Genomic DNA, 25,041 nt, shown 5'->3' on the forward strand with positions numbered 1-25,041 from the left:
TTAGTAATAGCAAGCTAAAGGAAAAGCTCTGTAAACCACATTTCAAAAAGATGGTTGTGGAATAAAGAGAAGGTCAGTATTCTCCCCCACTGCAGAGAGTTCACATACAAATTGTACTTCACAACAGATTTTATTTTCTGCACACAAGATGCATGTGCTTTACTGACCTTAACATTATGTATGTTTTCAAAGGCAAATACAGGCAAATTAGAAAAAAAAAACCCTACTAGACCTTTCTGTTACTCCAAATAATGGGTTCATTCTTCAGAAGGAGGAATATAAATACAAAAATATGAAGGAAAAGCAAAGATGTTTTAACTCTTCATTAAGGAAAGGAACAGTCTGATGATTGTAGCAGGAACCTAAGAGTTGAGAGAGCAGAGGTGTCATTTCTGCAAGTCACCTTGAGAATATTCAATGAATATCATTCTGCAAATCAGACACTTGGTTGTTCTGGGCAGCTGCAAAGTAGGTGAGATATTTTTTAGAATTTCATGAACTTTAGTTCATTTAGTAGCTTCTGCCAGTGAAATGCATTGTTAGGCAACAAAGAGCTCTCCCTGCAGATATAATATGACCATACTACATTAGAAAGGTTATTATCTCAGGGTTAAATCATCATGTTAAAAACATCAGTCCTGAATACAGAGCCATGTCTAGCTGTATTCCCTAACTGCAACTAATCCACAACTGTATTTCAGTTGGAAACCCTCTGTTAATTCCCCATGGCTCTGAACTGGTAATTAGGTACGGAGTACTTTGGGTAATCAGGTACTTTGGCAGGGCTCCTGTTTCCTTGAAGGGATAGCTCCAAGAATACACCACCTCTGCCATCAGCCCTTCATGTCTTTCCCACCTGTTTGTTCAATGCAGGTGCATTTGCCTTGTACTTACCCACTTGACTGCAACTGCAGGTTGATGATCTGTTCCCTTTTTCAACAAAGGGACTGTTAACTTCTACTATGCAAAGTGTTCTGGGTATACTTATGTGAGTTTTTAATAACAGCAGCTAGAATAAGTATCATAGTGGAACTACCCACTTTTCCTGCTTATGTAAAGATACTAAAGTCATCTGGAAAATACTGTTCTTACTGTGGGGCAAATTACTCAGCTCCCACTTAGCAGTAAATTTTTCTGACTGTAACACTGGCTCTTAGATAGAGATCAGTTCGCAGGACAAATTAACCAAAGCCTGGACAGCTAGAATGAACAGGAATCCTTATGTGGATTTGCTGACTGAGCAGCACCTTCACAAACAGAACTGGCAACCACTGTTGCTACTGTTGAGAAGAAACTTCTTACAGGTTGGCTTTTTTCTAATGATGGATTTTTATTGCATTTCCAGATGACATTATTAACCCACGTAAACAGGAATTTTGCTTTGCACGTAATAGAAAGTGTAAACAGAAATTTGAGCATCAGTATATGCTCACTTCTTCAATGGGAGCCCAGCACTCGCCTTCTAAATAAAAAGTCCCGTTGTTTTCAATTTGCACTTCCATTCTGAACCATTTGTAGATACTCCTTGTGTAGCTTTTCTTGGGTTTCATAAAGTTTCTTTAGCTTCTTAATTTGTCCTTTGCTAAGTTCTTTGCCTTCTGTATCATGGGTGGGAAATCCCTGAAATATTAAGAAAGAAAGAGTATTTAAGATAAATTCTTGGACTGCTTTTGTTCTTTATGAAATCATGTTTTAATAAGAAAGGGAGATAATGTAATAATGACAGGCTGTCAGGAAGGGGTGTATCTTGGCTAATTTTAGTCACCTAGAAGTTTGACAGCTAACTTGGACTATTTCTGTGTGTTCCCTTCTTAGTTAAAGAAGGGGCATAAGGGTGTATTTATCTTCTGTCCTGTACCATGTAAGGGAAGCTTAGACCACTAACTTCTAGATGGTTTTAGTTAAGAGAATAATGACTAATTCCTGAACAGATGGTTAAAATAATCTTTTAATCATACCAGCAGACTGAATTGAAGGCTTAAAGCAAAAGCAGTAAGAGATTTATGCTCTTGATGGAGAAAGTATGATCAGCATTTTTATGGACATTCTCTTTGGCTTGAAGGGGTATTTTCCAGTATTTATGCTCTCCATTCTGATTTGCCCCCAGGGCCTGAATTTGTGCAGGTGAAGGGGAGAGGCAGAAGCAGGATCAATGCCCCAAATCAGGTATTGAAGAAACAGTGCTTTTATGTTTTCCAAGTAACACTTTTATCTCCAAAGGGAGCAATCAAGAGCAAAGTTATGCATACAGCCCCTTCAGAAATCCTTTGCCAGGAGTGAGCAAAACAGTGGGCAGAAGTGAACAGGAAACACAGGACCTCTCCAAAAAACATCAGTTTTGGCTGAGTCGGGGAGTTTGTACTTGGAAATGAATACCCTGCCTTGCACCAGAGTAACAAATCTGTGAATGAACATCATTCACATTCCTACCCACAATATATACTTTGCTTTGCAATCAGAGGAGCCAAAGGAAGTGTACAATGAATGTACAAAGGAATGTAGAAGGAAAATACCCTTGAAATGATGGTTAACAGAGACCTTACTCCACAGTGCACAATAAAATTCATATATCACCTTTTCTTTCTCTCCTTCCCTCCTCTCGCCACATTAATAGCACTGCACTGGAGGTTTGGAACAAGATTGCTATAAATATATACAAATAAGTATGTACAACTGGGGAAGGAAAACCTCTTCCTATATGAAGAAAAGTCTCTTACATGTTCATCAAACATGGAGTATTTGTCAACTTCCAATTTAAACATTTCATGTGGTGAAATCTTCATTTTTTCCAGTTTTGCTGCCTGTAATATAAAACATGCATTAACATCACAGTTAATTACTGACAACCTGTCACATATGCAAAAGGAGAAATAGATTATAATTTCAAAATCAAAGAGCACTTAATTCATAATTGTTTATTATGTGAAAAGAAACTTGGAGTGAGGTGTTCCTCACTAGGAAGGAAGTTCCTCACTTCTTCTACTGAAGACTCAGTAGGTCTTAGCTGTGCTTGTCTGGGGGAAAAAATGGTTTAAACCTGCAGAGAACCACTTTATAAAACAGATACATTGCAGAAACTCAAAATAATTTGCTTATATACTCCAAAAACTACATCTGCTTCTTGCCAATTTGGTTCCTTAGTCGACACAAAGTGAATAGTTGCTACGAGTAAAGAATATTCAGCAATTAACTCACTGCAAAGGGAACTACCTTTATCAACCTTCCTGCTGGGAAGCAAAGGTTTCTATGCAGGTCACAGAAGAATCAGATGCAGTAATTGCACCGAAAATAAACTGAACTCTCCCTTATCTGTAAACAAGCACATCTCAGAATCTTTTCCATGTAATTTTTGCCCAAGGCAAGGGAATCACCTTTTTGAAAGAATGAAAGAAGGTACTTGGAATTTGTGGATGATAAAGGCTATTTATCTTGTTTTATCTCCGTACATGGTGCTCTCTAAAAGCTTTCTTCCTCTTTTAACACAGGATGTATTTCCTGTACTGTTAAAGTCATCAGCATGGCAAACAATATTTTCTCTTATGAGTTTACCTCCTCTGTCTGCCTACTCCCCATCCAAAGCCCAAAACCTTTGAGCTATCTGAATTCCGGCCATAGAAGTAAAACATTTCACTGCTCAATCATAAGGAATAGGGGATTTCTAACATAGAAAAAGAAAAAACAAAGGAGAAAAAGAAACCCTTTTACATATACCTATGATACTAGAAAGGAAATAAAATAATAAATGACACAAGCAAAATCTTCTCTAACGGTAACAAGCACGTAAGATATGACTTTGTCAATTAAGGAAGTAATACTGTTTATAGACTGAAATTAAGTGCTACAAGTTCTTCTGTAGTAAGTTATTGCAGGCTTTAGTTGTGTTTTCAAAAATGGTTTCTCTATAAGAATTGAAAGTCCAAATCTGAACTGCAAGCCAACGTCATTCTGAGCAGGAAATTGTACACAAAAAAAAGAAATGGAGACCTGGTTAAGGCTGGGCAGAGAGCCTGTGTTCTAATGTGTTCTTTCCTGCATGTGACTATTGCTACCTACCACCTTCCTTCAGAATGAGGCTACTTACTTCCTGCTGTTGTTTTTTCCTTGCTGCTTCTTCTTTCTTCCTTTTTTTCTCTTCTTCTATCTGTGAGAGGCAGTGTTAGTGAGTAAAAGGTAATGCACTATTTCATTTAGCTGTTTTCTACAAACCTGAGCCAGCTCCCCTGGATATCTAATTACAGACAGAACTGGCAGCATGACCTGCAGCAAACCCACCATGCCTTATAATTAGGATTGTCTGATACTTCCCACTGTATGACTTTGATTTCATTTGCTTTTATTCACAGCTAAACCAGTTTTAACTGTTCAGAATGCATTTTGCATGCAAAGTGGATACCTATAAAAGAATACCTAAAAGAAATTGTCCTGTCATTTTAGGGGGAAAAATGTTTTGCAAATGAGTTTTTAAAAAAGACTGTATTTCAGTGATATTTTAAGCTCTTGCCTCAAACTGTGAAGACATCACACTTTCTCAAGCAGCAGTTGTATCACTTGATGTTCCTAGGGAAACAACTATCCAAATTTAGCCAACTTGCTAAAAATCCCATCTTGCACTTGCCCAGGAGAGACCTGTCAGTTCTCCAAGGGTTCTGCCAGTGCTGAACATAACACTGTTTCCAGGGAAAAGGGACTCTGGCTGCAGGTCCTACCCAGCAGCTATAAGCAAACTGCCTTCAAATGTCATTCTGATGAAAACACCTGGAGTTGGCTAAAACAACTTTTTACTTCTCCCTTTTCTAAAAAACATCAACATGGAATGAGAAATGTTGGAAAATCTTCCAAGTGTTTCTAGTCATGATAGAATTTTACTATTTGGTAAAACTGAAGACAGACATATGAAGTGTTACTCTTAAATATCACAAAGTCAAACATTAATGCTAGGAAGTGCCAAAAGCAGGGTTTCTGTACAGACCTTGGACATGTGAATTAGAATTCACAAGCTTTCTATAGTAACATGACTTCTTTCCCCCACATCCTGGATGTCTCACTAATCCACACTATATTATTTAAGATTTAGCCAGTACATTTTTTCCTCACATATGAGATGAATACAAACTAGTTCTGTGGAAAATGTTGACTTCATTTGTACAAACAAAAGAAGTCTGAATTAGCTTCTCATTGGAATTGTTCTTCCAGAGAGAAAAGACAGTTTGAATGCAATACTTAACATCCCTTAATTATATACAGATCTTTAAAAGCAAACATAAAAAATCTTAGAGGTATTCTCTAGGTCCCATACAAAGTTTTCAAGAAGCTGTTTTGAAAAATTCTTTTTTTCAACACACTTAAATTTTTGTATCAATTCTCTTATGCCATTTTCCTTGTTGCTAGGCTGCTATTATTTTTCTTATGTATTATCAAAGAAATGTAGAAGTATCCATAGCTAACACATTACTCTTAATTTTAAAAATATAGGATGCTTAAAATAGTAACCTTTTTCTTTTCTTCTCTTTCTTTCAACAATGTGTCCTTATCCACTAATTTAACCACGGTTGGAAGTCCTAAAGAAAGCAAAATGAGATGGATTAGTTTCTTAATTAGTCAAAGGTAAATGTGTTCACCCTGTGATAACTGTTTGCTTTTTGCATGCTGAACGCAACTACCACTCAGTGACTACTCAAAAGTGACTAAGAAGTTAGGTGCTATATGAAAAGATGAAAAATATTGCAGTGCATTTTTTTTTATTCTGTACATGCATATATCCAGTTCTACATTATATATTCATACATATATACACCATTATATATGGTACATATTATGTGCCATTATATATAGTATATATGAAATACATACATGGTGCACAGTTGATAGGCTACAGCTTTGCAGTCCTTAAATTTATTGAATTATTCCAGATTAGTTTTGACAGTTTGTTTTCCCACTTCTCAGGAAAACAGCAGGGTTATAAAAACAGCTGCTACAAAGTTTCAAGAGATAACTGAGTACCTTCATGATCTTCAAGTCGAACTCCAAGTTCAGGCAGGATGTCATCCCGAAGAGCGTCACTCAACTGCAGCACTTCAGTTACTACAGAGCATGAAAAATGCTTTTAGGGAAGTCAGATGTGGCCGAGGTACACTTTTATGCAGCTACATAGTTACTTCAGTGCAATTAAGAAATTGCCACTCTCTCACACACAGAGAGAAAGGTCTTTAAAGTGATAACTAAAGTAAATCCTGCCTTATTTCAGCTACACAGAGAAGCAGCATGTTTCTTTGCAGGGACTTGAAAATCACAAATTTCTTCTAAGATATCCTCACTGTTCCTGAAGGGGAACAGAAAGAAAATCCAAGGCAATTCAGAAATGATGCAGAAGTTCTGCCAGGGTATGGTGGAAGGGTACATGACTCAGGAAGATCCTAATGGTTGCTGTAGGATGTGCAATAAGAAAGGTTAAAAACCTAGTTTTAGAAAAACCACAAATTAACATATCCTGTGCTAAACCTAACAGTGCCCTTTGAAGGACTATGACTTTGTTGATTTGATAACTACACACACATTTGTCAGAGGAACTGTAATCCCAACATCCTCTTTTTATTTCAAACAATCTAGTTGCAGCAGAACGGAGAATTTTGGTTTGCCTTTCTGCATGGTTATCAGGACATCATGGCTAATATTTTTTTCCCTTGCAAACTTATCAAAGAACCATTGAAGACAGCAAATGGTTAAGAACTTAAGATTTAGCTGAAATATATGCAATCAGCTCTTAAGGGGAAAACAAATCTTCATACAGGTAATTTTTTGGATGAGAAATTGTATCAGCTGAGAAGCAGCAGAACAGTTAAGAGGAACTAAATGCATCAAGGAGACCCAGAATGTTGTTGTGAATTCAGTGGCATTTTTTATAGGCAGTCTGATATTTGGGAGGAACACTTAACCAAGTGTGACAAGACAGATACTTGGGTTAGATGTGCTTGTAATAAACAAGTGTTCTCCCTTTCAGCAATTCTTAGCTGGTTAAACCTAAGAAGTACTCAGGGTCTCAAAGGTATTATTTCAGGCAGTGGAAGTTTCCATCCAGGCAGTTTCCTAACCACTGCACATTCTGCTAGATACAAGTACCATCCCTGAGCCTTCATCTCTTCCACAATTCTCAGAGAGCTGCAAGTGAACAGAGCACTGACTATCCTAAAAGTATAAAAAGGAACACCCTGTTTCAGTGCATGGTTGTGTTCTGTGGCTCTCTCTTTGCATAGGAAACCACTGCAGTGTACAGAACCTCTTTTGTCTGCCATAAAAAGAGTTGTTGTTTCTCCTGATCCAGAGCAGTTACACACAGTGAACCACAGCCATGTTTGATGCAACTCTAAATAAGCCATTAAGATAAACCAGGGGTAAGATTACCTCACTGGCTGTTGACACTAAAAGGTGTTGGCTCTAACCTAGGCAAAGGAATTACACATATCATATCAAGACATATCATATCAGAAACACCTACTGCTTATTCACTAAAACAGCATCTGCACAATTACAGATGTTTATTTATCTAAAATCAAGAATAATTGGAAGCTGAAGAAGAAGAAATCCACCAATGAGAAACGTATAATGAAACATATTATTTATGAGAGGACACATCCTCTGATCAATCCTGTCATCCAAAGGAATCAGCATGGCGCTTCTTAAGGCTGAAATGTGCCTGCTCTTTGCATGTGGTACCTCCAGAGCAAAGATGTTTAGGATTGGGAAGGGCGTTGTTTATGGGCTGCCTCAAGACACTAGGAGGCTAGTCTCACTGAGGACAGTGACCAGGAAACCAGCAGGAAAATGCCTTATCACCAGTGCCCATGAACATCCCAGCAGATGGGCACTCCTTTGGCCTGTGACTATTTCCCAGACATCTCTTCATATATTCTGTGAATTTCAAGCCAAAGAGTATCAGATGTGAAACAGATGTTGAGATGTTGTGAATGGGAACACTGTGATGGGGAGGAAAAAGAGAGCTTGAAAAGCATCTGGAGAATGCTGAATGTAAAGACTGGCAGCAAAAGACAAGAGCAGGCAATGCTACAATGAGAGAGCTTGTCCCAATTCTGGCCAGCTAATGACATATTTGGAAGAGGGCAGAAGGTGCAGAGGGCACTGTGTCCTAGAAGCAGCTTAGAACAAGATGCCATATGCCACCAGCACCACTGGCAGGAAATGAAGATGCAGGCAGAGTTCAGACATGGACACCTTTACCATGGGGTAGTCAATTTAAGCAGGTCTCCTGAGGCTGGTAATCAAAACCTGAAGGACTTGCTCTTGTTTAAATATCTGAATAACAATATGTTGCTAATAAGAATTCTTCCCAAGCACTGGGAGCTGCACTGGGCCACAGATCATCTCCACTGTGTATCCTTGCAGAGACAAGTATACAGGAGTCTTTAGTTGGTCAGCTACCCAAGTGAAACGTCACGATGTGCAAGACAGAGATGCTCTGACCAACCAGTCATTGACACATTTGGCAGAGGTTTTCTGCATTTCTTTCCCCTGTGCAGCCAGCACAGTGTTTTGCTTTGTCTGTTGACCATCATTGCTAGGTAGGTTCATAAATTAAGACTCAGATGCAAATGATCAGTGCAGATGTCCAGTTTGAAAAGTAATAACCTTATAAAATAGGCAATTTATTTTACTAATGTGTTTGAATGCTACCCATTCTGGATGATGGTAACATTTTTGCAGAGTATATATATTTCAATTCTTACTAAAAACACAGCCTTAAAAATGGCTATTCTGTGAAATGTTTTGTAGGTACATTTTCAAAGTACATGTATATGGATGGGGACATTTGTAATACTCTGCAGGTTTTACAGAGCCACATACTTTTTATTTAACCTCTGAGAATACTTAAAGCAATACAGATTATTTTAACTAATATTTAACACAACCCTGCCAGCACAGGCTGTGATGGGGAAACTCCCTTTGCCTAGAGCCATGCAGAGGCAATATCCCCAGCCACTAATCAGAACAACTTTTACAGTAATTTAATGCTTCCTGCAGGCAAGAATTTAATGGGTAAAGGGAAACAAATCTGTAGCACGTCAGGGCAGGTCCTGCCAACCACCACTCAGCTTCCATATATCAAATAGTTTAAAAGAAACGTGCCTCCCCGGTCAAATTGCAGAGTGCTGTATGCCCCAATCAAGCAGCAACTAGATCCAGTTTAATTCTTACTGTCCAGTATATTCCAGGCAAAAAATCACTGCCTTTCAAGCAGGAAATTCAAGTGCCAGTAAACAGTCTAGAGCCAAGTGCATTCTAAAAAAGATCTACAAGAAGCCCCATGATATTTAAACCTTACCACTGCTAAAAGCAAGGATCAATTTAGCTCAACCATCAGAAAGCAAGGAAAAAAGAAGCTTCATATAAAACAAGTATTTATGTTAAATACCAAAAGACTAAAGCTCACATTTTTTGGCTGAGGATATATACACGAACCTCTTGAATTAATTCAAGTTACAGAAAATATTTACTTATTTACTAATAAGCCTATTTCTCAGCATCAATTAGGCCTATAAGAGTCTGACAATAATAGCAGAGTAGCCACATTAGGAAATACAGTTTTGTGCTTTTAATGTAAACTTATTAGCTTCAGGACTCCAAACAGTAGCAGAATGAGAGTCCAGAGTTTTTTCCAGCTGAATAGGTTACCAGACACTACAAGTAATTTTATGCATCTATGTAATATATGGGTTACTTATATGTAAAAAAATTTAAAATGCCCTGTTTTGCCTTCAAGTACAAATCCCAGTGTCAAAGTTTTAAGAAAACAAGAATTAAACACATATTGAAGACATGCAAAATTCCACAGGGAACAGCAAAAAAACAGTGGAGCTCCTCCATTAGGAAATACCAGTAAAATCAAAGAAAGCTTAATGGAACAACCTTTTTAACACTCTATAGTTCTGCTGCCAACACACACAGCATGATCAAAGCTTTTCAGAGGGATTAAAAAAAGCACCTGAAACAACTTCTAGCCAACTCCCAGATGAATTCTCCAAAGAGAGCACTCCAATTACCATCAGGGGAGCTACGATTCCAACTATGCTAACAAATAACAGTGAACATCTTGGGCTATTTAAACGCAGACACTATTATTGTGTAGCAATCTACACTTTTAAGAGAATGCAAACTCCCAGGGGAGGAGATCATGGGTACTTTCATATCTAGAAAGCAGGAGTGCCCTAACCTAGAAAAACAGCAGCTACACCTCGTCATTCCAGAACTTTTAGATTCTTTAAGAAATTAAAATTAGCTTAGTAGCCTGCAAAAGAGTCCCAAATTAAAGAGAGAGGCAGCAGAGATCCAAAAATTCAAATTCAAAGATGCCTTACTTTTATTCCCTAAGCAAGGAGAGACTGTCAGCTGCCTCACACCCACACCTCCATCGTCTCCCCCAGTTTGGTTCCTATGACCTACAAGTCTCAGTACAGGAAAACAGTACAGGAAAAAGTGAACTCTCACCTTTCTTCTCTCTGGCGATTTGTCGCACTCCTTCTCTGAACTCAGAAAGAACTTGGAGGTATGGCATCACTGTAGACTCAATCTGCAGGATCATTATTTCCACAGTTAGCTAATCATCATTTAGATATAAAACATGTCCCTTCCCACTTCATATTTATGTACTGTTGGATAGAACTTGACCCTCAGGGCAGATCTGTATCAATAAAAATTGTCATTGCTCTATTGATGTCAAAGGATAGACAATAATTTGCATTAGCTGTCAATTTTCCTTTTGTGCAGATAAAATCAGCTTGCAAAGTTCAGCCTCTCCCCATCCCTTCTTCACCTCTTTTCAGTTAGATCCATCATTTCCATAGGGTTATGCTACAGTCCAGCTAACTAACTATAATGCAGTGCAGGGATAAAAACAGCACTCAGATGAATTTGCTCCTTCATGTACTGTGTTGTCTTAGGCCCAGCTCTTTATAATAATAATGCCATTATACCATGATAATAATACCAGGCGAAACTGATGTTAGGACACAGATCTGCTCCTGAGATTTCAGTTTATGCTAATTTCCTGTATTTCCAGTACAGTGAAAATGTCTATAATCCTCACACAATTGCCTCTCCCACAAAAAGTGGGGAAAGATTACTGTTGAATTATTTCAGGTGTAAGTAAACATTGGTCATGAAATCTCAGAGAAAAAGTCCTGTGAATCTGGTCTCAATGGCAGTGAATAGCAGCAGCAAGCAGTTAGTGAACAGCTACAAAAACAACAGATCAGAGCCATCTGCCAACACTTCTCTGGAAACCCAAGAAGAAAAGCCAGGCCCTCAGGGGAAAGGCTAAATTAAAAGTTTCATTACTCTGGAGGGCGAGGGAGAGAAAAAAAGTTGCAAACTTTTCTCCTCTACAATTTCCGCGTCTTTCCTGTCTGTTAAATCTCCATGACAAATTTCTGTGCAATTAAGGGACAAGATAGTCTGTCATGCTCTAAAAGTGCCCCTATGAAAAGAACTGGGGAGGTCTGTTAAAACATTTTATAAATGTGAACACTGTGCAATCAGCTTCATAATCAGAAGCCGTGCTGACAAGTTTGGCCCAAGGAACAGACTCTGGAAAGCGAGGAACAGTCTCATCTCCACTCTCTCTCTGCACTGAAACTACCTCTTCATGCAAATAAAGTGGTGTTGGGAAAGCAGGCACTGTCATTGCTTTATCAGTCATTTCAAGATGAAAGGTTTTTATTTCCAGAATAACTAACTTGAGAGAAATGCTGAATTCATTTGGAAAATGATATTATGGAACTGAGGTTTTCTGACTTCAAATCTCTTATATCCACTTTTCAAGTAAATTACTGACCCATGGTAACTAAGCTAGTTGTTCTTTCAGAGCTTTTGAAAAGGATTATGCCTTTTTTGGCAATATTGACCCTATTGGTTCTTTCATCTCCAATCTAAAAAAAGAAACAACTGGCCTCACCCACAGCCTTCTGTAATGAGAAGTTTTTGAACCTTGGAAGTTCACCTCTTTTAATTTTTGCTAAGAAAAATAAGTATCTGCATGGAGGACTGAAAGACAGTATAATATTTAATGAAACAGCCAAAACACTTGTGATATTATGCATTTTTATATTATAATGCTTAACACCAGTAATGACCTGGATGATAAAAACAAAAGCTTCTTCTGTGTAAGAGATGTTAGCACAAGATTCTTCTGACAACTGTGCTAACAGTGTTGCAAAACGTGGAATATGTAAAATTTCCTTCAGAAAGGATGTTCTTTAATGTTTGATCTTTGTATCCTTTCAAGCCTAATCAACAAGAAGGGAGATTTAATCCCTGAAACAGAGAGCAGCTAACAAGCAAGCTCTAAGTGATGCCCAGGTGTCAGAAAAACAAACTACTTGTTGGTAGAATTGCCTTGTTAAGGTTTAGGACTGGACATGCTACAATGATCTCAGACCTTAGGGGAGGCTAACAAAACTTGGGAAGAAGGATGGACCACTGACAGTGGACACTAAGAATGCCACAAAGAATTTATGGGCCACATGGACACTTGGCAGAACTCCCAAGATAAGGGAAAAACTCATAAAGCCAACTCATCAACTGTGCTGGAATCAGCTCCCACGGGGTAAAAGGTAATTCCAACCACCAGCTCAGGGACCACCAACCCAAGAAACCCACTGGCTCAAAAGAACAGAAAGACTGAGCATGCAGACTAATTAGCATGGGAAGCAAGAAAATTATTAACCAAGAGAGGATAGAATACTAATTAATAAGAGAATTATGTAACTCGTAGCCAATAAACACTAGTTCCTTTGTTTGCTAAAATGTTTAAGTAAGTAAAAAGTTTTGATAGTTGGTGTGCTTGATTTGTGGAATACCACTGAGTACCCAGGCCTGCACAACTCTGAAACAAATAATCCATGTCTCTCTTGAGTGTGTAATCACTGGCTTGTTGCACATGGATAACAACTCCAATTTTTGTGGAGAACAACATGTGTTAGCACGGGATTTTTATTTTTTCTGCACAAAATTCTTCTCACTCCACCACCCTTGGCAGTGTTATTTTCAAGGAGTGAAAGGACTTCGCTTCAAGCTATCACCAATCCTTCCATAAAGCATATCTATTGGAAACACTGCTTGAAGTGCTAAATACAAATTTAATTTTCATTTTCCCTAAAAAGGTAGGTGTTAGAGTGCTTCCTTTCTTCTGAAATTCAAAATAATTCTGAGCCAAATTAAAAATCACTGTTGATGGGCTTTGTAGGCAATACTGAACATCTTCCTTATTATATAATTAATAAGAATTTCCACAGCACACTAATGTAAGTATTTGCATGGGCAATTATCAGATGAGTGTTCATTCCCATTCTTCAACCACAAGCAAGCTTGCCAATTCCTTTGATGAATAAAAAGTTGAGCTTTTTTGTTACACCAGAAATGTTTCATTTAGTCCTTTTAAGGAGGAGCAGAAAGGTGCATGGTCACACCTTTAAATGCAGAAAAATACTTGAAAAACAGCACTGATGTGGCCACAAGAGATTTTTGGCACGAACAAAGTGTTGATGGCTTTCACATGGAGTTATTTCTCCTGCCTGCACCAGAAAATGTTCCAGTTATTCCAGAGCCCATCAGCACTTTCATCAGGTGCCTCTCAGGTATTTCCAGAAAAATTCTGCATCGCAGCAGAACTGCTGGGTGACTAAAGCAAAACAGCCTTTGAAAGCCACATAAAAACTGTGGCTGCAAATGAGAGCAGAAGAAGAGATTGAAATGTGGATAAAACTCCAGCTGCCTCCAGGCTGGTTTTTGGTGTACCACAAAGAAGTTTAATCTGTATAATTATATTTTTGAAACTACTTAGCATACAAATACTTGTAATGAGCCTTTAGACTGCAGCATGTGCTGCCTGTAGTTCACATGTGGTTTATGAAACAGACTCATCATTCAGAAGACAAGATAATTCTTTTTCTGGTTGCTATACAATTTGTCTGTCATTAAATCAAACAACCTACAGAAACCCCAACTCTTGTAAAAGAAAAATCCTGCTTCCTAAGCCAATTAATTACATCAGATTGAAAAGCTAAAAGCAAAAAGAACGTAATTCAGCTACCTATCAGTAATGTCATCACTTTAACCTAAGCTTTCAAAGGACACAGTAATTTTGTGTAGTGTATTTTGTCCTTCACTTACATTTATGTTTTGACTATTCCCTCCAACAGGAAAACCAATTGCTTCATCACTTTCTATGGCACCGAAAATCTGGTCAGGTAAAAAGAAAAGATTGTATACATCAATTCTCAGGTATGTGAAAACTAAGTAAAATCACATATACTAGGCCTTTGAATAGTTCTCATTTAAGCCAGAATTCACAACTCCAACAAGATGATGTTTTGATTTGTAATTGATACACCATACAAAGCATTGGCTTTCAGATTTATCTTTAATGCAGTCAGAATTCTCATTCTGACTTCATTTTTTTTCTACTATCTAATTTTCCTTGCATGTATCCTTAGGGGCTCTCCACTATTCAACAGAACATTAGCTGAAAACATTAACGTAACATGGAGGACTCAAAATTGTTCCTGGTGCAGCACATGCTGCAGTTTGGGGTTGTTTTGGCTGGGGGATGTGTGGAAGATCTCTAGTCTCCTCTAAGATTTAAACAAAGACTGTACAGATCCCTCCATCCTTGAAAATACAAGTTATAACTGCACAGTGCAATAACAGCATTACTCCTTGCTGTTACATACCTTTAGCATTTGAGTGAGATAGGAGCTGATGTTTTCTAAAAGCAGTCTGTTTGGCATCTGTCTGGAAGATTTCTTTGCAGCAATGTAGGAATTACTCTGGCTGACTAGCGAGCGCATTTCTTCTAAGACAGAGCGGGTGTCAATATTGTCACACAGTGCTTCATGAATTGCTTCCTTCTTCTCGTAAAAACTAAGAAGAAAAAGATTCTTTTTAACTACTCATGCCAAAAAACCTGAAACATACTCTGAAGAGTCCCTGTTAGAAGAGAAAGGGGATGTAAAAGTAAGGTAATTTTTTGTTGGTCATAGTTTATATTTGAAGGAAAAACAGATGAACAAGAAAAAAAGGCATTATCGTGACACTGCTGTTTTGCTGCTATGGACAAAGGCAGGCAGGATAATCTAATTGGCAACAACTATCCAAACAAATTACATCAAACACTTTTTCAGCAACTGGCCTTTTCATGCAAGTTTAGTTTTTAAAGCAGTATAAATTGCTTATTTAGTATCTTCTTGTGCTTTTTTTTTTTTTTTTTTTTACAGTTTTGCACTCCTATCCCTGTGTACCAACCAAGCCCTCTGTTTAGTATCATTCCAGGAAGGAGCACCAATTAACTTACCACAACGTGAATTGTTATGAAGATATTACAAGTAGATACAAGGAATAAAATCATGCAAACCTTTGTCATGTTAGTGACATGGTAGTAGGTATAATAAATAATACTGTATATTAGGTACCATTTCATCACACAAAGGCCTTCTGGTTTCAAGCAGTGTACTTTTTCCAAGAAAAAAGAAAGTGTAGAAGAAAGGAGACAAAACCAAATATCCACGAAGCATGTCTTCTATTCCTCCCACTTCTTTATCCCTCCCTTTTGACCTCTCTATTTCTTACTATTTCCCCCCTTTTTAAAAAAGGGGTTATGTTTACCAATCTCAAGTTGAAGATAAAATTTTCAGAGGATATCACTACACAGAAACATCTACACTTAGTCCTCCAATAGTAACATTCGTGACCACAATAGTGAACTGAACTTTAATACTGTAATGTAAGATGCTTCTATTTTAAATTTCAGAAAAAACAGAAGTCATATAGGAAGCTGTTTGCATTAAAAATAATAATGGTAGTTATAAAAGCAAAATTGATATCACTGTCTCAACAACACATTTTCAAACACTGGCAGTCTGATCTGTTGTGGTTTTAGTCAGGTCATTTAACTTCTGCTTGTCTCAGATTGCTCACTACACTTTGAAATGTGCAAAATTCTGTTTTTCCTGTTGTAACCACTGGGAATTATTGGTCACTTCTCAGAGAGAAGACAAGATTTCAAGTAGTGAAGAAAATGACAGCTATCTAACAGAAAAGTTCTCTTTCCTTTCACAAACATGGCAATGAGGCATGCCAGTGTACTTAACATAAACAAAAGGGAAATCAACCATTTCATCTATACCTCATAAAGCTGCCCCAAGATTAAACTGATTGCTTTTAAAGACTTGGGATATTAAGTGGAAATTCTACAGACATAAATATCACTATACACATTGTAAATGATTTTGTAAAGAAAAAAGAAATAAACATGGAGCTACACAATGGCTATTCAGAGAGAAGGAGGAATGCTCCACTCACTTTTTGTTCAGCTCTACCTCTTGGTTTTCCCATTTCTGAAACTGGCCTGTCACATCAGTGGGAGCTCGAAGAATATCCTTCACATTTAAAAAGAATTCCTGTAAAAGAAGAATAGAGCCAGAAATCAGTTTCAATTACACATAACCAATACTTACTATGAAAGGGCATTATTTCTTAATGAGACTCCTAAACTTTATGGGTTCAACAATGTTTCAGCCAGGATCTATTGAAAGTCTGTCAAGACAATAAAACCCACACATTTCGAATAACTTTGTAAATCACAGTTGGACTGCAATTCATTTTTATCTCTTGCTCTGTTACTACATAATACCCTACAATATTCTAACACCAAACTGCTCATACAAAAAAAACCTCTTAAAAAAGTTCAGGCAACAGTTCTTATGGCAGATTTTAAAGTGTGTTGCTAGCAATGGAAGCTGAAGAATAAAATGGCTTTATAGCAAGCATCTGTTTTAAATGGGCATCCAACTCAGTAAAAAGTCATTTTAACCTAATCTGCGGCCCAAACCAAACATTTTACATAAAAAGCAGAATAGCTTCAGTTGGAGAGACCAGTATCAACAATCTCAAAATGCTGTACAGTGTCCTTGTGGGAAATGTGAGTTTAAATTATGGCTCCAAACTAACCAGGGACAGGAACTCTGCCTGACCTCTCACATACCTGCAAGGCATAGAGGCAAATGCTCAATGTTTGTGGTGAGGAGAGGAAGTGGGAACAATACTCATTCTTCCCCTTTGGCTACATTTGTGTAGAGTCTGACCTGGTAGAAATGTTACAAAGTCTCTGTTGAACTGAGTTCCATGAGCAAGTTCAACTGAGAAACTGATCTTGTGTGTAAGTGCCAAGCTACTCAGAGATGTCAAAACTTGGAGAGAACACCCAGCTGCAGAGAAATGTAACAGTCCACAGAATTTACAAGACTTGAGTGTTCAATGGTAGCTAAATAAACACTGTGACATCCCACCTGATGAATTCAGAAGGCAAGTACAGTCTGGGAATACGGCCTACATATCCTTGGAGTTTTATTCCTTGAAACATATATGGCAACACAAAGTTTAGAGAGCTGGAGAAGGAATGGAAAACTTACTTACATTCATAAACTTCTCATACTGAATAGCTGACTCCATGGTATTATTTGAATAATCCAGTGTATCCTTCCAAGAGTGCATGAGGAAAGCCAGCCGTAACTGTCGTGCTAGTAGGAATTTCAAAATAAAGAAGGAAAGTTATCATAAGCTAAAGCATTTTCATGGACTCCAATACTACAGTGGCTCAGAACATAATCTTTAAAGTTCTTACTATCAGTACACCTACCAAGAAAGCAAACCCACTATTATCCATACAGATAAATACCAACAAGGATCAAAAGAACAAGGAAGCTGTTCTAAAGTTATCGAAGAAGAAAGATGCCTGAAGTTACCCTGAATAAAAAAAATTATCACAGTCACCACTAAAAGTACATCAAAAGCATTCCTATTCCAAAATAATTTTTACCTGTATGTTTCTTCAGTGCATCTTTTATGGTAATGAAATTCTTCAAAGATTTGGACATTTTACAGCCAGCAATTGTTAAGTGACCAGTATGCAGAAAATACCGAACCCAGTGATCATTTTCAAAATACGCCTGCAGGAAAAAACCAAAACCCAAAGACCCAACACTGTTTACATCTGTATCATGAAGCAAGAAAACTTAGAGAATAAAATCCTGAAAACCAAAACTTGTGCTTACACAAAACACACATCAAGTTTTAAAAACTGAATTATGGACTTGTGTAAGTTGCAGTCAAAGCAAAGCATGTTGCTTTATCACTGCAGAAAGGTCACTTCATTCACCTCAGACTGTGCCAGTTCATTGTCATGGTGAGGAAACCGGAGATCAAAGCCTCCTCCATGAATGTCCATCGACTCTCCCAGAAGGGATCCAGCCATCGCAGAGCATTCAATGTGCCAACCTGGACGACCCTGTTAACAAAAAGGCATTACTTGGTTACTAGTAACTGTCTTCCTCTTCTGCCTCTGTCTCATGCCCTCAGTTACACACCTGAGGAAATGGGATATGCTGTTACTAGGAGAAAAAGATTCTCAGCCACAGCTTCCCAAAAGGAAAGTGTTGCATTTAAAAACCAGCCTGGCAATACATCTGTAATGTTGTGATTATCTTGCTTAATCTTCTTTTAAAAGCTACATTAATATTTTTGACCACAAGGGGAAAAAAAAGGAAACAGAATTTACTGCAGATAAAGCCTGTCAATAAATAGAGGACAAACAACCAGTAACAGCCATGCTGAGCCTGCATGCAAACTTCTGCTTAAAAAGTATCAGACTGGTAGACACATTCTAGATTATTAAATGAACATTACCCACAGAATCTTACGACTGAATACAGAACCTCCACAATTTATACATTGTTAAAATGACATGAGGCCAAAAAACTTGTGTAACTGTGCTATTTAAATAAGTGTAGAAAATCCAAATCCTGATTATAATGTCCTTACCTTTCCCCATGGAGAGTCCCATGAGGGCTCTCCTGGCTTGGAGGACTTCCATAAGGCAAAATCATTTGGAGAACGCTTCTCACTTAAGCGATCAGCTGAGATGCTCAGGTCACCTTTCAAAAGATTAAATGCAAATGTATACATTTTACACCAGCATTACTGATTTGCCTTGCTGTATCTCACATAAAGAGAATCTTAAAAAAAAATTTAAAAAAAACCAAAACAAACAAACCACAAAAAAAAAAAGTTAAAAAACCCCAAAACACAAACCCCCAAATCACTGAACCCACAAAAATCCTCATTATTAACTTTGATAATCCTTTGTGTTTTGGTTACTGCTTGGCTGACAAGTATCTGACAAGTATCAGTTGCACTGCTTTCTAAATTTTGACATGAGATTCGTCTACATTCTGTCAGCAGGCACAACTCCAATATTGCAGTTACAGAAAAAGAAATACAGAAAGAAAAAGCCCCATACTCAGGGATAAGTAAGACTGCAGATTCAATTCCTTCCAAAGTTAGATGGATCTAAATTGAGACTATGATTGTCTTCATCTGCACACACAATCACAGTCTCATACAATATTTCTTCCCCTAATCTCAGTTGTTGCACAGAATGGTTGGTACTTGTTCAATAGCTACATTTACTGTTGTGTTACCATCAGAGATGTGCTATCATTATTTGCTGTTAGCTCCTCATGATAATTTAGGTGGCCCTTTTGTTGTAACATCTTGAAACACAAGGAATTTACCATTTCTGCACTACTGTCCAAGACTAAAAGTGGTCAACAATACTCCCTACAGCATAAAAATCCAAGACAAGACTGTCAAAGTTAAACTTCTCAATTAGTTCTGCTGTATAGGTTATTTGCAATCTCAACTGCCTAGAATATAGTACATTATACACTTTAAATCTAGATGTATTTTGCTTTTATTTACATTAATTGCAACTTTCAAAGCTAAGCATTTCTGCTGCTTGTAACAGTGAAAATTACATTATCTGTCAGAGTAACAAAAATCATCACAAATGAGTCAAAGGAGCGAAGCTGACCAAGCAATCACTTGGTACCTGCATACTCTTGGTTAGTTACATTAATCACTCAGCATCAGCTCCTGTTTGCAAAAGGACACAACTATTCAACAAAAGTGACTGGTTATGTGGTGGAAATTATATATTCATGTTCCACAAATATGGTAGTTTAAGCTAGCACCTTTTATTTCACATAGAAGATTTCAGCTATAAGAATTTGAATAAAGGAAAAAAAACCCATACCCATTTAAAGCACCATCTCTCAGATACTGCTAAATTCACCTACTGTACGAGTGTCCTGACTTCACCTGCTATGGGTATTATATTAAAACCTTTTAATATTCTTTTTATAGACTTTCGGCATGATGTGCTAAAATTGTACAACTCTAGGAGAAGATAACTAATGAATCTCATTTACTGAGCATTTTAAGTCAAACTTCTGCTATAGCTCAATTTAAAAAAATCTCTATTTGGATTTAGTTCAACACAACAAGTTTACAAAGTAAAAAAAGAGTTCTCAGTATGGAAGAAGAACCCAAATATTTGTCATGAAATAACCCAGCCTGATGTGGAGAACTTTTGCCTGGCATGTGGAAGACCCAGCTTCAAGTCTTTGCTCTTACTTTGAGCCCGATGAAGGGGCAAAAAACTGAGCTATGGCCCAATGACTGAGCTATTCACAATTCTGACCCAAAAAACCCCACAAACAAATAAAGAGCAACCCAAAACCACCCTAGGATTAATAATATTTCTTCGTATTTTCCAATTTAAAACTTTCAGGAAAGTACTGGCTCAAGCCACAAAACTTTGGCAAAGAAATTGGTAAAGGAAGTGCAGCAGGTAAATCATTAAGCTCTGACTGTGACTGATCCAAACATCAGTGAAATCAATTGAAGAGACCAGCACATCATCAGTTTCTTCAGCAACTTAAGCCAATCTTTACCTTCACCCTCCTGAAGAGCCTTCTGATCACCTACAGCTTCAGGCACCAACTTAGCATAGGAGTGTTTTTCACTGGCATCAAACTTCATAGTATCAAAGTATACAGATCCATTGGACACATACCTGAAAAGTTAAAGATCATTATTTAGCTATTTTTCTTCCACAACTTAACTGAATTTTATCCCCAATATCACTGTCATAAGTTCTCTAGTAACTCCACTCACAGTATGGTACTGCTCAGTATTGTAAAGATGACTTTGGTGAGTCCAATTTTTAAGGCCTTACCATATGAAGACTTTGGAGAAATTATTAGAAGTTACAATAAAATTGATCAAAGAGAAAGCAACAGCTATTGTTAAGTTTTTAAGAGGTGAGATACCAGGTACAAGTCACAAGAATTACCATTTTTTAAAGTTTATGTTATTTACAACCGACTTCTAACTGTCAAGTGTCAATGTTTGACAATTTTTGATGAAGACCAGGAATCAAACACAGTTCAAGCAGATGGGACTTTGACTTTATTTTAATGAACAAGGATTTCACCCTACAGGACATCATAAGAAGCACATCAGGTGAGAAATAACAGCTCTTTTGCAAAGAAATCTGAAATGTCTTTATTTGATGAAAAACTGCTTCTAGCAAAGACTACTATCATATATGAAAACAGAGAAAACAGCTCACAGTTAAGTGCTGAAAGCAATTATTCTGGCACCCAGCAGCTAACTTACCCATAACCATTATCCACAATCTTCTTCACAAAATCCACAATTTCTGGCACATATTCACTAACCCGTGTTAAAACATCTGGAGGTAAAACCTAGAGATAAAAAGTAGAATTATATATATACATATATGTATATATACACACATGCAAATATGTACTAAATATATGTGTTATTTATTGGTTACAGATTTGCTCAAAAGCAAGTGATAATAAAATCTAACACTCCTACCTCAAGCTTTCTGCTCTGAAACAATGTGCTGTGGCCACTTTTTCCTCAGCTTTTAAGGGGATGGCAGCACTTCTGACAGAAGAGGCAATAAGTCCCTCTGATTTGCAGGTAAATAAATCAACCTTCACTGACCTGAACCACTGCCTGTGACACAGCATTTCATCTGTAACAGACAAATCTCTTCTTGATGGTTATCATCACATAATTTCTTAGTGGCTGAAGCCTCTTAAGTAGTCAGACCAATGCTGAGGTTGGCAGGGATCTCTTGTGCAGCCAACAGATTCCAGCTCAAATTTCTGGATCAGTCTATGATTATTTGCCCATGTTACACCACGGGGATGGCATGGAGAGCACACATCAAACCTGATCACCAAGTAAGTGACGTGCAACAACCACAACGGATTTAAGATTGTGGGGATGAAAACAGAGCAGGTGCTAATTTAACATCTACCTATTCAAATTAAAGGAAATACTTTATCAGTGAGGTTAAAATATGAGGTTCTTGAAAGCTATTAAGGAGCTAAATTGTATTCTGAGTACTGTAGGGCATAGAACATACATTTTTAGAACAGAAAACAGTTCATTTACTTACGTTGAGTGCTTCCATATCTTTATGAAATTCCCCTTCCCAGAATTTGGGGAGCTTTGAGAATATGGAATTGTCAGTCACCTGACTGCCAAATTTTGTGTCCAACCAGTCAGACAGCAAATCTTTGGCTTCTTCCAACAGTGTCTAGAAAACAATAATGATAAGAGCAACTGATCAAAGACTTGCCCTGTTTAAATTCTGCAGGAAGATCTTATTCTGAACAGAGAGAGGTCTGCTTAAGGAATAAGACCTTTGCAATGAGACACTTAGTTATGAGTACAGAGTACTCCATGTTTCTACCACATTTTCATCATACTGCCCTTCATAAATATAGATGAAAAAACCAGAGCAAGGAAGATAAACTGATATGTGATATCTGTTTTGATGCTGATCACTTAAACAGGCAGCTGGAACTTATGCTGTAAACATCAGACAGGACCTGCAGTTATATCACATCATCTGTTCCCCCACTGCTATTGGATAATCTAACAGAAGCCTTATTATGCACATTGCTAAAAAGTGTCCTAAAGACTAATTTGAACATCAGCAAGGATACCTTTTAGTCTTACATTAAAAGATTACAATTTCTTACACTGAGATATAATGTAGAAGGTGTGATTGCTTAGAGTTTAGTTGTTTTTAAAATTCCATTAGGTCAGTATATACTCTTATAAAGGCACTTCTTACTAGAATAGATGGGCCTTTTAAAAAGACCCCATAATTTAGAGACAGTGTCTTCTCAAGAAGGGAGCACATACCCATACATACCCCACAGTACTTACCACAAATAATCTGAAAGCAAGAGAAATGAAAATGGACATGGAAATCATTTACTAAAAGACACTAGTTACATTGACTGACTTGGTTACTGGGACAGAACCAAAGCCCAATAAAGTCAACATGATTATTTGTCACTAAATGTAATTGTCTTTAATAAAAGTAATCCTGATCAAAACTTTGTGGGAGGTACTTTCTTCCCTGATCAGAGACAGAAACACTTGTGTAGAAAACTGCCATCAGTATTGGAGTGTTGGAAATGCATGCTCAGTAACCTATAATGAAACTAATTCCTCAAGACAAAAAAGTCAAAGAGAAAGTCTAAGTACATGCAAGAGCAAAATCCTCACTGGAAAGGTAAAAACTGAACAATTATCACAGTGGGAGGAAAAAAAAAGTAATTGCTAAAAACAGCATCCAAAAACTCTGTAGTTGAATTGAAGAATCAAATTTCCTGTACTGAATGTGAAGTACTAAAACATTCTCAGCTGCACTCTTCCTCTTTTTATGAATAAAAGGTTCCATAATGTTTCAGGGAATCACTACAAGCTACATACTATCTTTAAACCTCCTAACAATTAAAAGCCAAATATAAAACATAAAGAGGAGCTCAAACATACCTCATGACATCTGTTGATCTCTTCAGCAGGGAGCTTTGCTTGCACAGCTTCTTGCAGAGGGTCAAAAGCAGACTTCACTGCATTTTGGATTCTTTCCAACATTTGCTTTTTATCTGGGTCTGTTGTTTCATTTAGTTTAGCTGAAAAGGGCTACAATTAAAAATAAAAAAATTAGAAAGCCAGCTGCAGTACAGTAGCACTATGCTCCATACACAGAATATTATCTTAGCCACACAGTACCTTGCTAGTGATGGATAAGACATTATGCCATAGAAAAAGCTTTGACTTCAACTACTGAAACATGAAACATGCTCCTCAACAGAAATAAAGGTGCAATCACAAGATTTTAGTTTGCATCCAAATTAATTTTTTCAGAAAGACTTCATAAATTACTACATTATCATCACAATTACTGTTGTTTTCATTTTCTGTGCAGCTGATCACCTTAATTACACAGCTGATTACCATGAATTTGAAAAGGACAAGCTTTAATGTGAAACAGAGAGAGATTAAATGCAATGTTTAGAGACTATGTCAGGCAAAGATAGTTGGGCAAAATTTCCAGGCCTCCTATTCCCAGGCCTGTATTCAATTCATTAAAATGATAATCTCTTTGTGATATGTAGTTCTAAAAATTACCAGAGAATCACCTTCCCTCACCTTCAGTCCTGAATACACAATTTATTAATCCTTAAAGCTTTCGAGCCTTTTCTTTCCAAAGTCATCAATGGTACAAAAGGGAAACCTCCCAAGCTCTAAAAGATTATGGATATACCATTGTTTAAAAACTCTTATAAAGGATTATTTTTAAAGTTTGAATTCTAACACACAAACCTCCAAATGCTGTTTGAGCAATACATGCACTCACAAATAAGTGCTAAGATCACAGAAATCAGGAATGTCTTTTAAAGAATTTGTCAATTCTAAAACAATGTAAAAACCAAAGTGATGTGCAGTTCAAATAACAATTCTAATGTGTGTGGCACCAAAACTAAAACAAGCAGAAAGTTTACAGAGGTAGCAAAATCTGAGGCATTTTTTAGATGCTTTCGTACATTATTGAATGAGAACCTAAAACACAAGCAGAGATTACCACACCCACCTCTGAGGCAGTTCTAACATCTTGAAGTAGCTGATCTGGGGTTGATTTGTTCTCTCTATATCTTTCAAAAAGGTAATTTTGTCTTGCTCTCTTGATGATCTGCAAAACAGAAACAGGGAAATATTTTTGTGAAGTGACACGTAGTT

General features: G+C 37.3%; 1 protein-coding gene across 2 annotated transcripts in view; it reads right to left on the reverse strand.

The window, feature by feature from the left end:
• Window positions 1–115: 115 nt before the first annotated feature.
• The window catches only part of CARS1 (cysteinyl-tRNA synthetase 1), a 34,889-nt gene continuing 9,963 nt past the window's right edge, over window positions 116–25,041 (reverse strand). The window contains exons 6-23 of one of the 2 annotated variants that reach the window (XM_032112500.1): window positions 24,896–24,994; window positions 23,794–23,943; window positions 22,400–22,540; window positions 21,583–21,671; window positions 20,856–20,977; window positions 18,883–18,995; window positions 18,221–18,349; window positions 17,882–18,011; window positions 17,479–17,582; window positions 16,366–16,463; window positions 14,739–14,928; window positions 14,179–14,247; window positions 10,498–10,579; window positions 6,001–6,081; window positions 5,491–5,558; window positions 4,082–4,141; window positions 2,718–2,801; window positions 116–1,620 (exon numbers count right to left, since the gene is read on the reverse strand). In XM_032112500.1, coding sequence (XP_031968391.1) covers window positions 1,486–1,620; window positions 2,718–2,801; window positions 4,082–4,141; window positions 5,491–5,558; window positions 6,001–6,081; window positions 10,498–10,579; window positions 14,179–14,247; window positions 14,739–14,928; window positions 16,366–16,463; window positions 17,479–17,582; window positions 17,882–18,011; window positions 18,221–18,349; window positions 18,883–18,995; window positions 20,856–20,977; window positions 21,583–21,671; window positions 22,400–22,540; window positions 23,794–23,943; window positions 24,896–24,994 — 1,944 coding nt within the window. In that variant the 3' untranslated portion in view covers window positions 116–1,485. The remainder of the gene's footprint in view (window positions 1,621–2,717; window positions 2,802–4,081; window positions 4,142–5,490; window positions 5,559–6,000; window positions 6,082–10,497; window positions 10,580–14,178; window positions 14,248–14,738; window positions 14,929–16,365; window positions 16,464–17,478; window positions 17,583–17,881; window positions 18,012–18,220; window positions 18,350–18,882; window positions 18,996–20,855; window positions 20,978–21,582; window positions 21,672–22,399; window positions 22,541–23,793; window positions 23,944–24,895; window positions 24,995–25,041) is intronic. The other variant, XM_032112502.1, reaches the window with a different exon arrangement.

This window comes from Corvus moneduloides, chromosome 6, assembly GCF_009650955.1.
Source record: "Corvus moneduloides isolate bCorMon1 chromosome 6, bCorMon1.pri, whole genome shotgun sequence".
Lineage (NCBI taxonomy): Eukaryota > Metazoa > Chordata > Aves > Passeriformes > Corvidae > Corvus > Corvus moneduloides.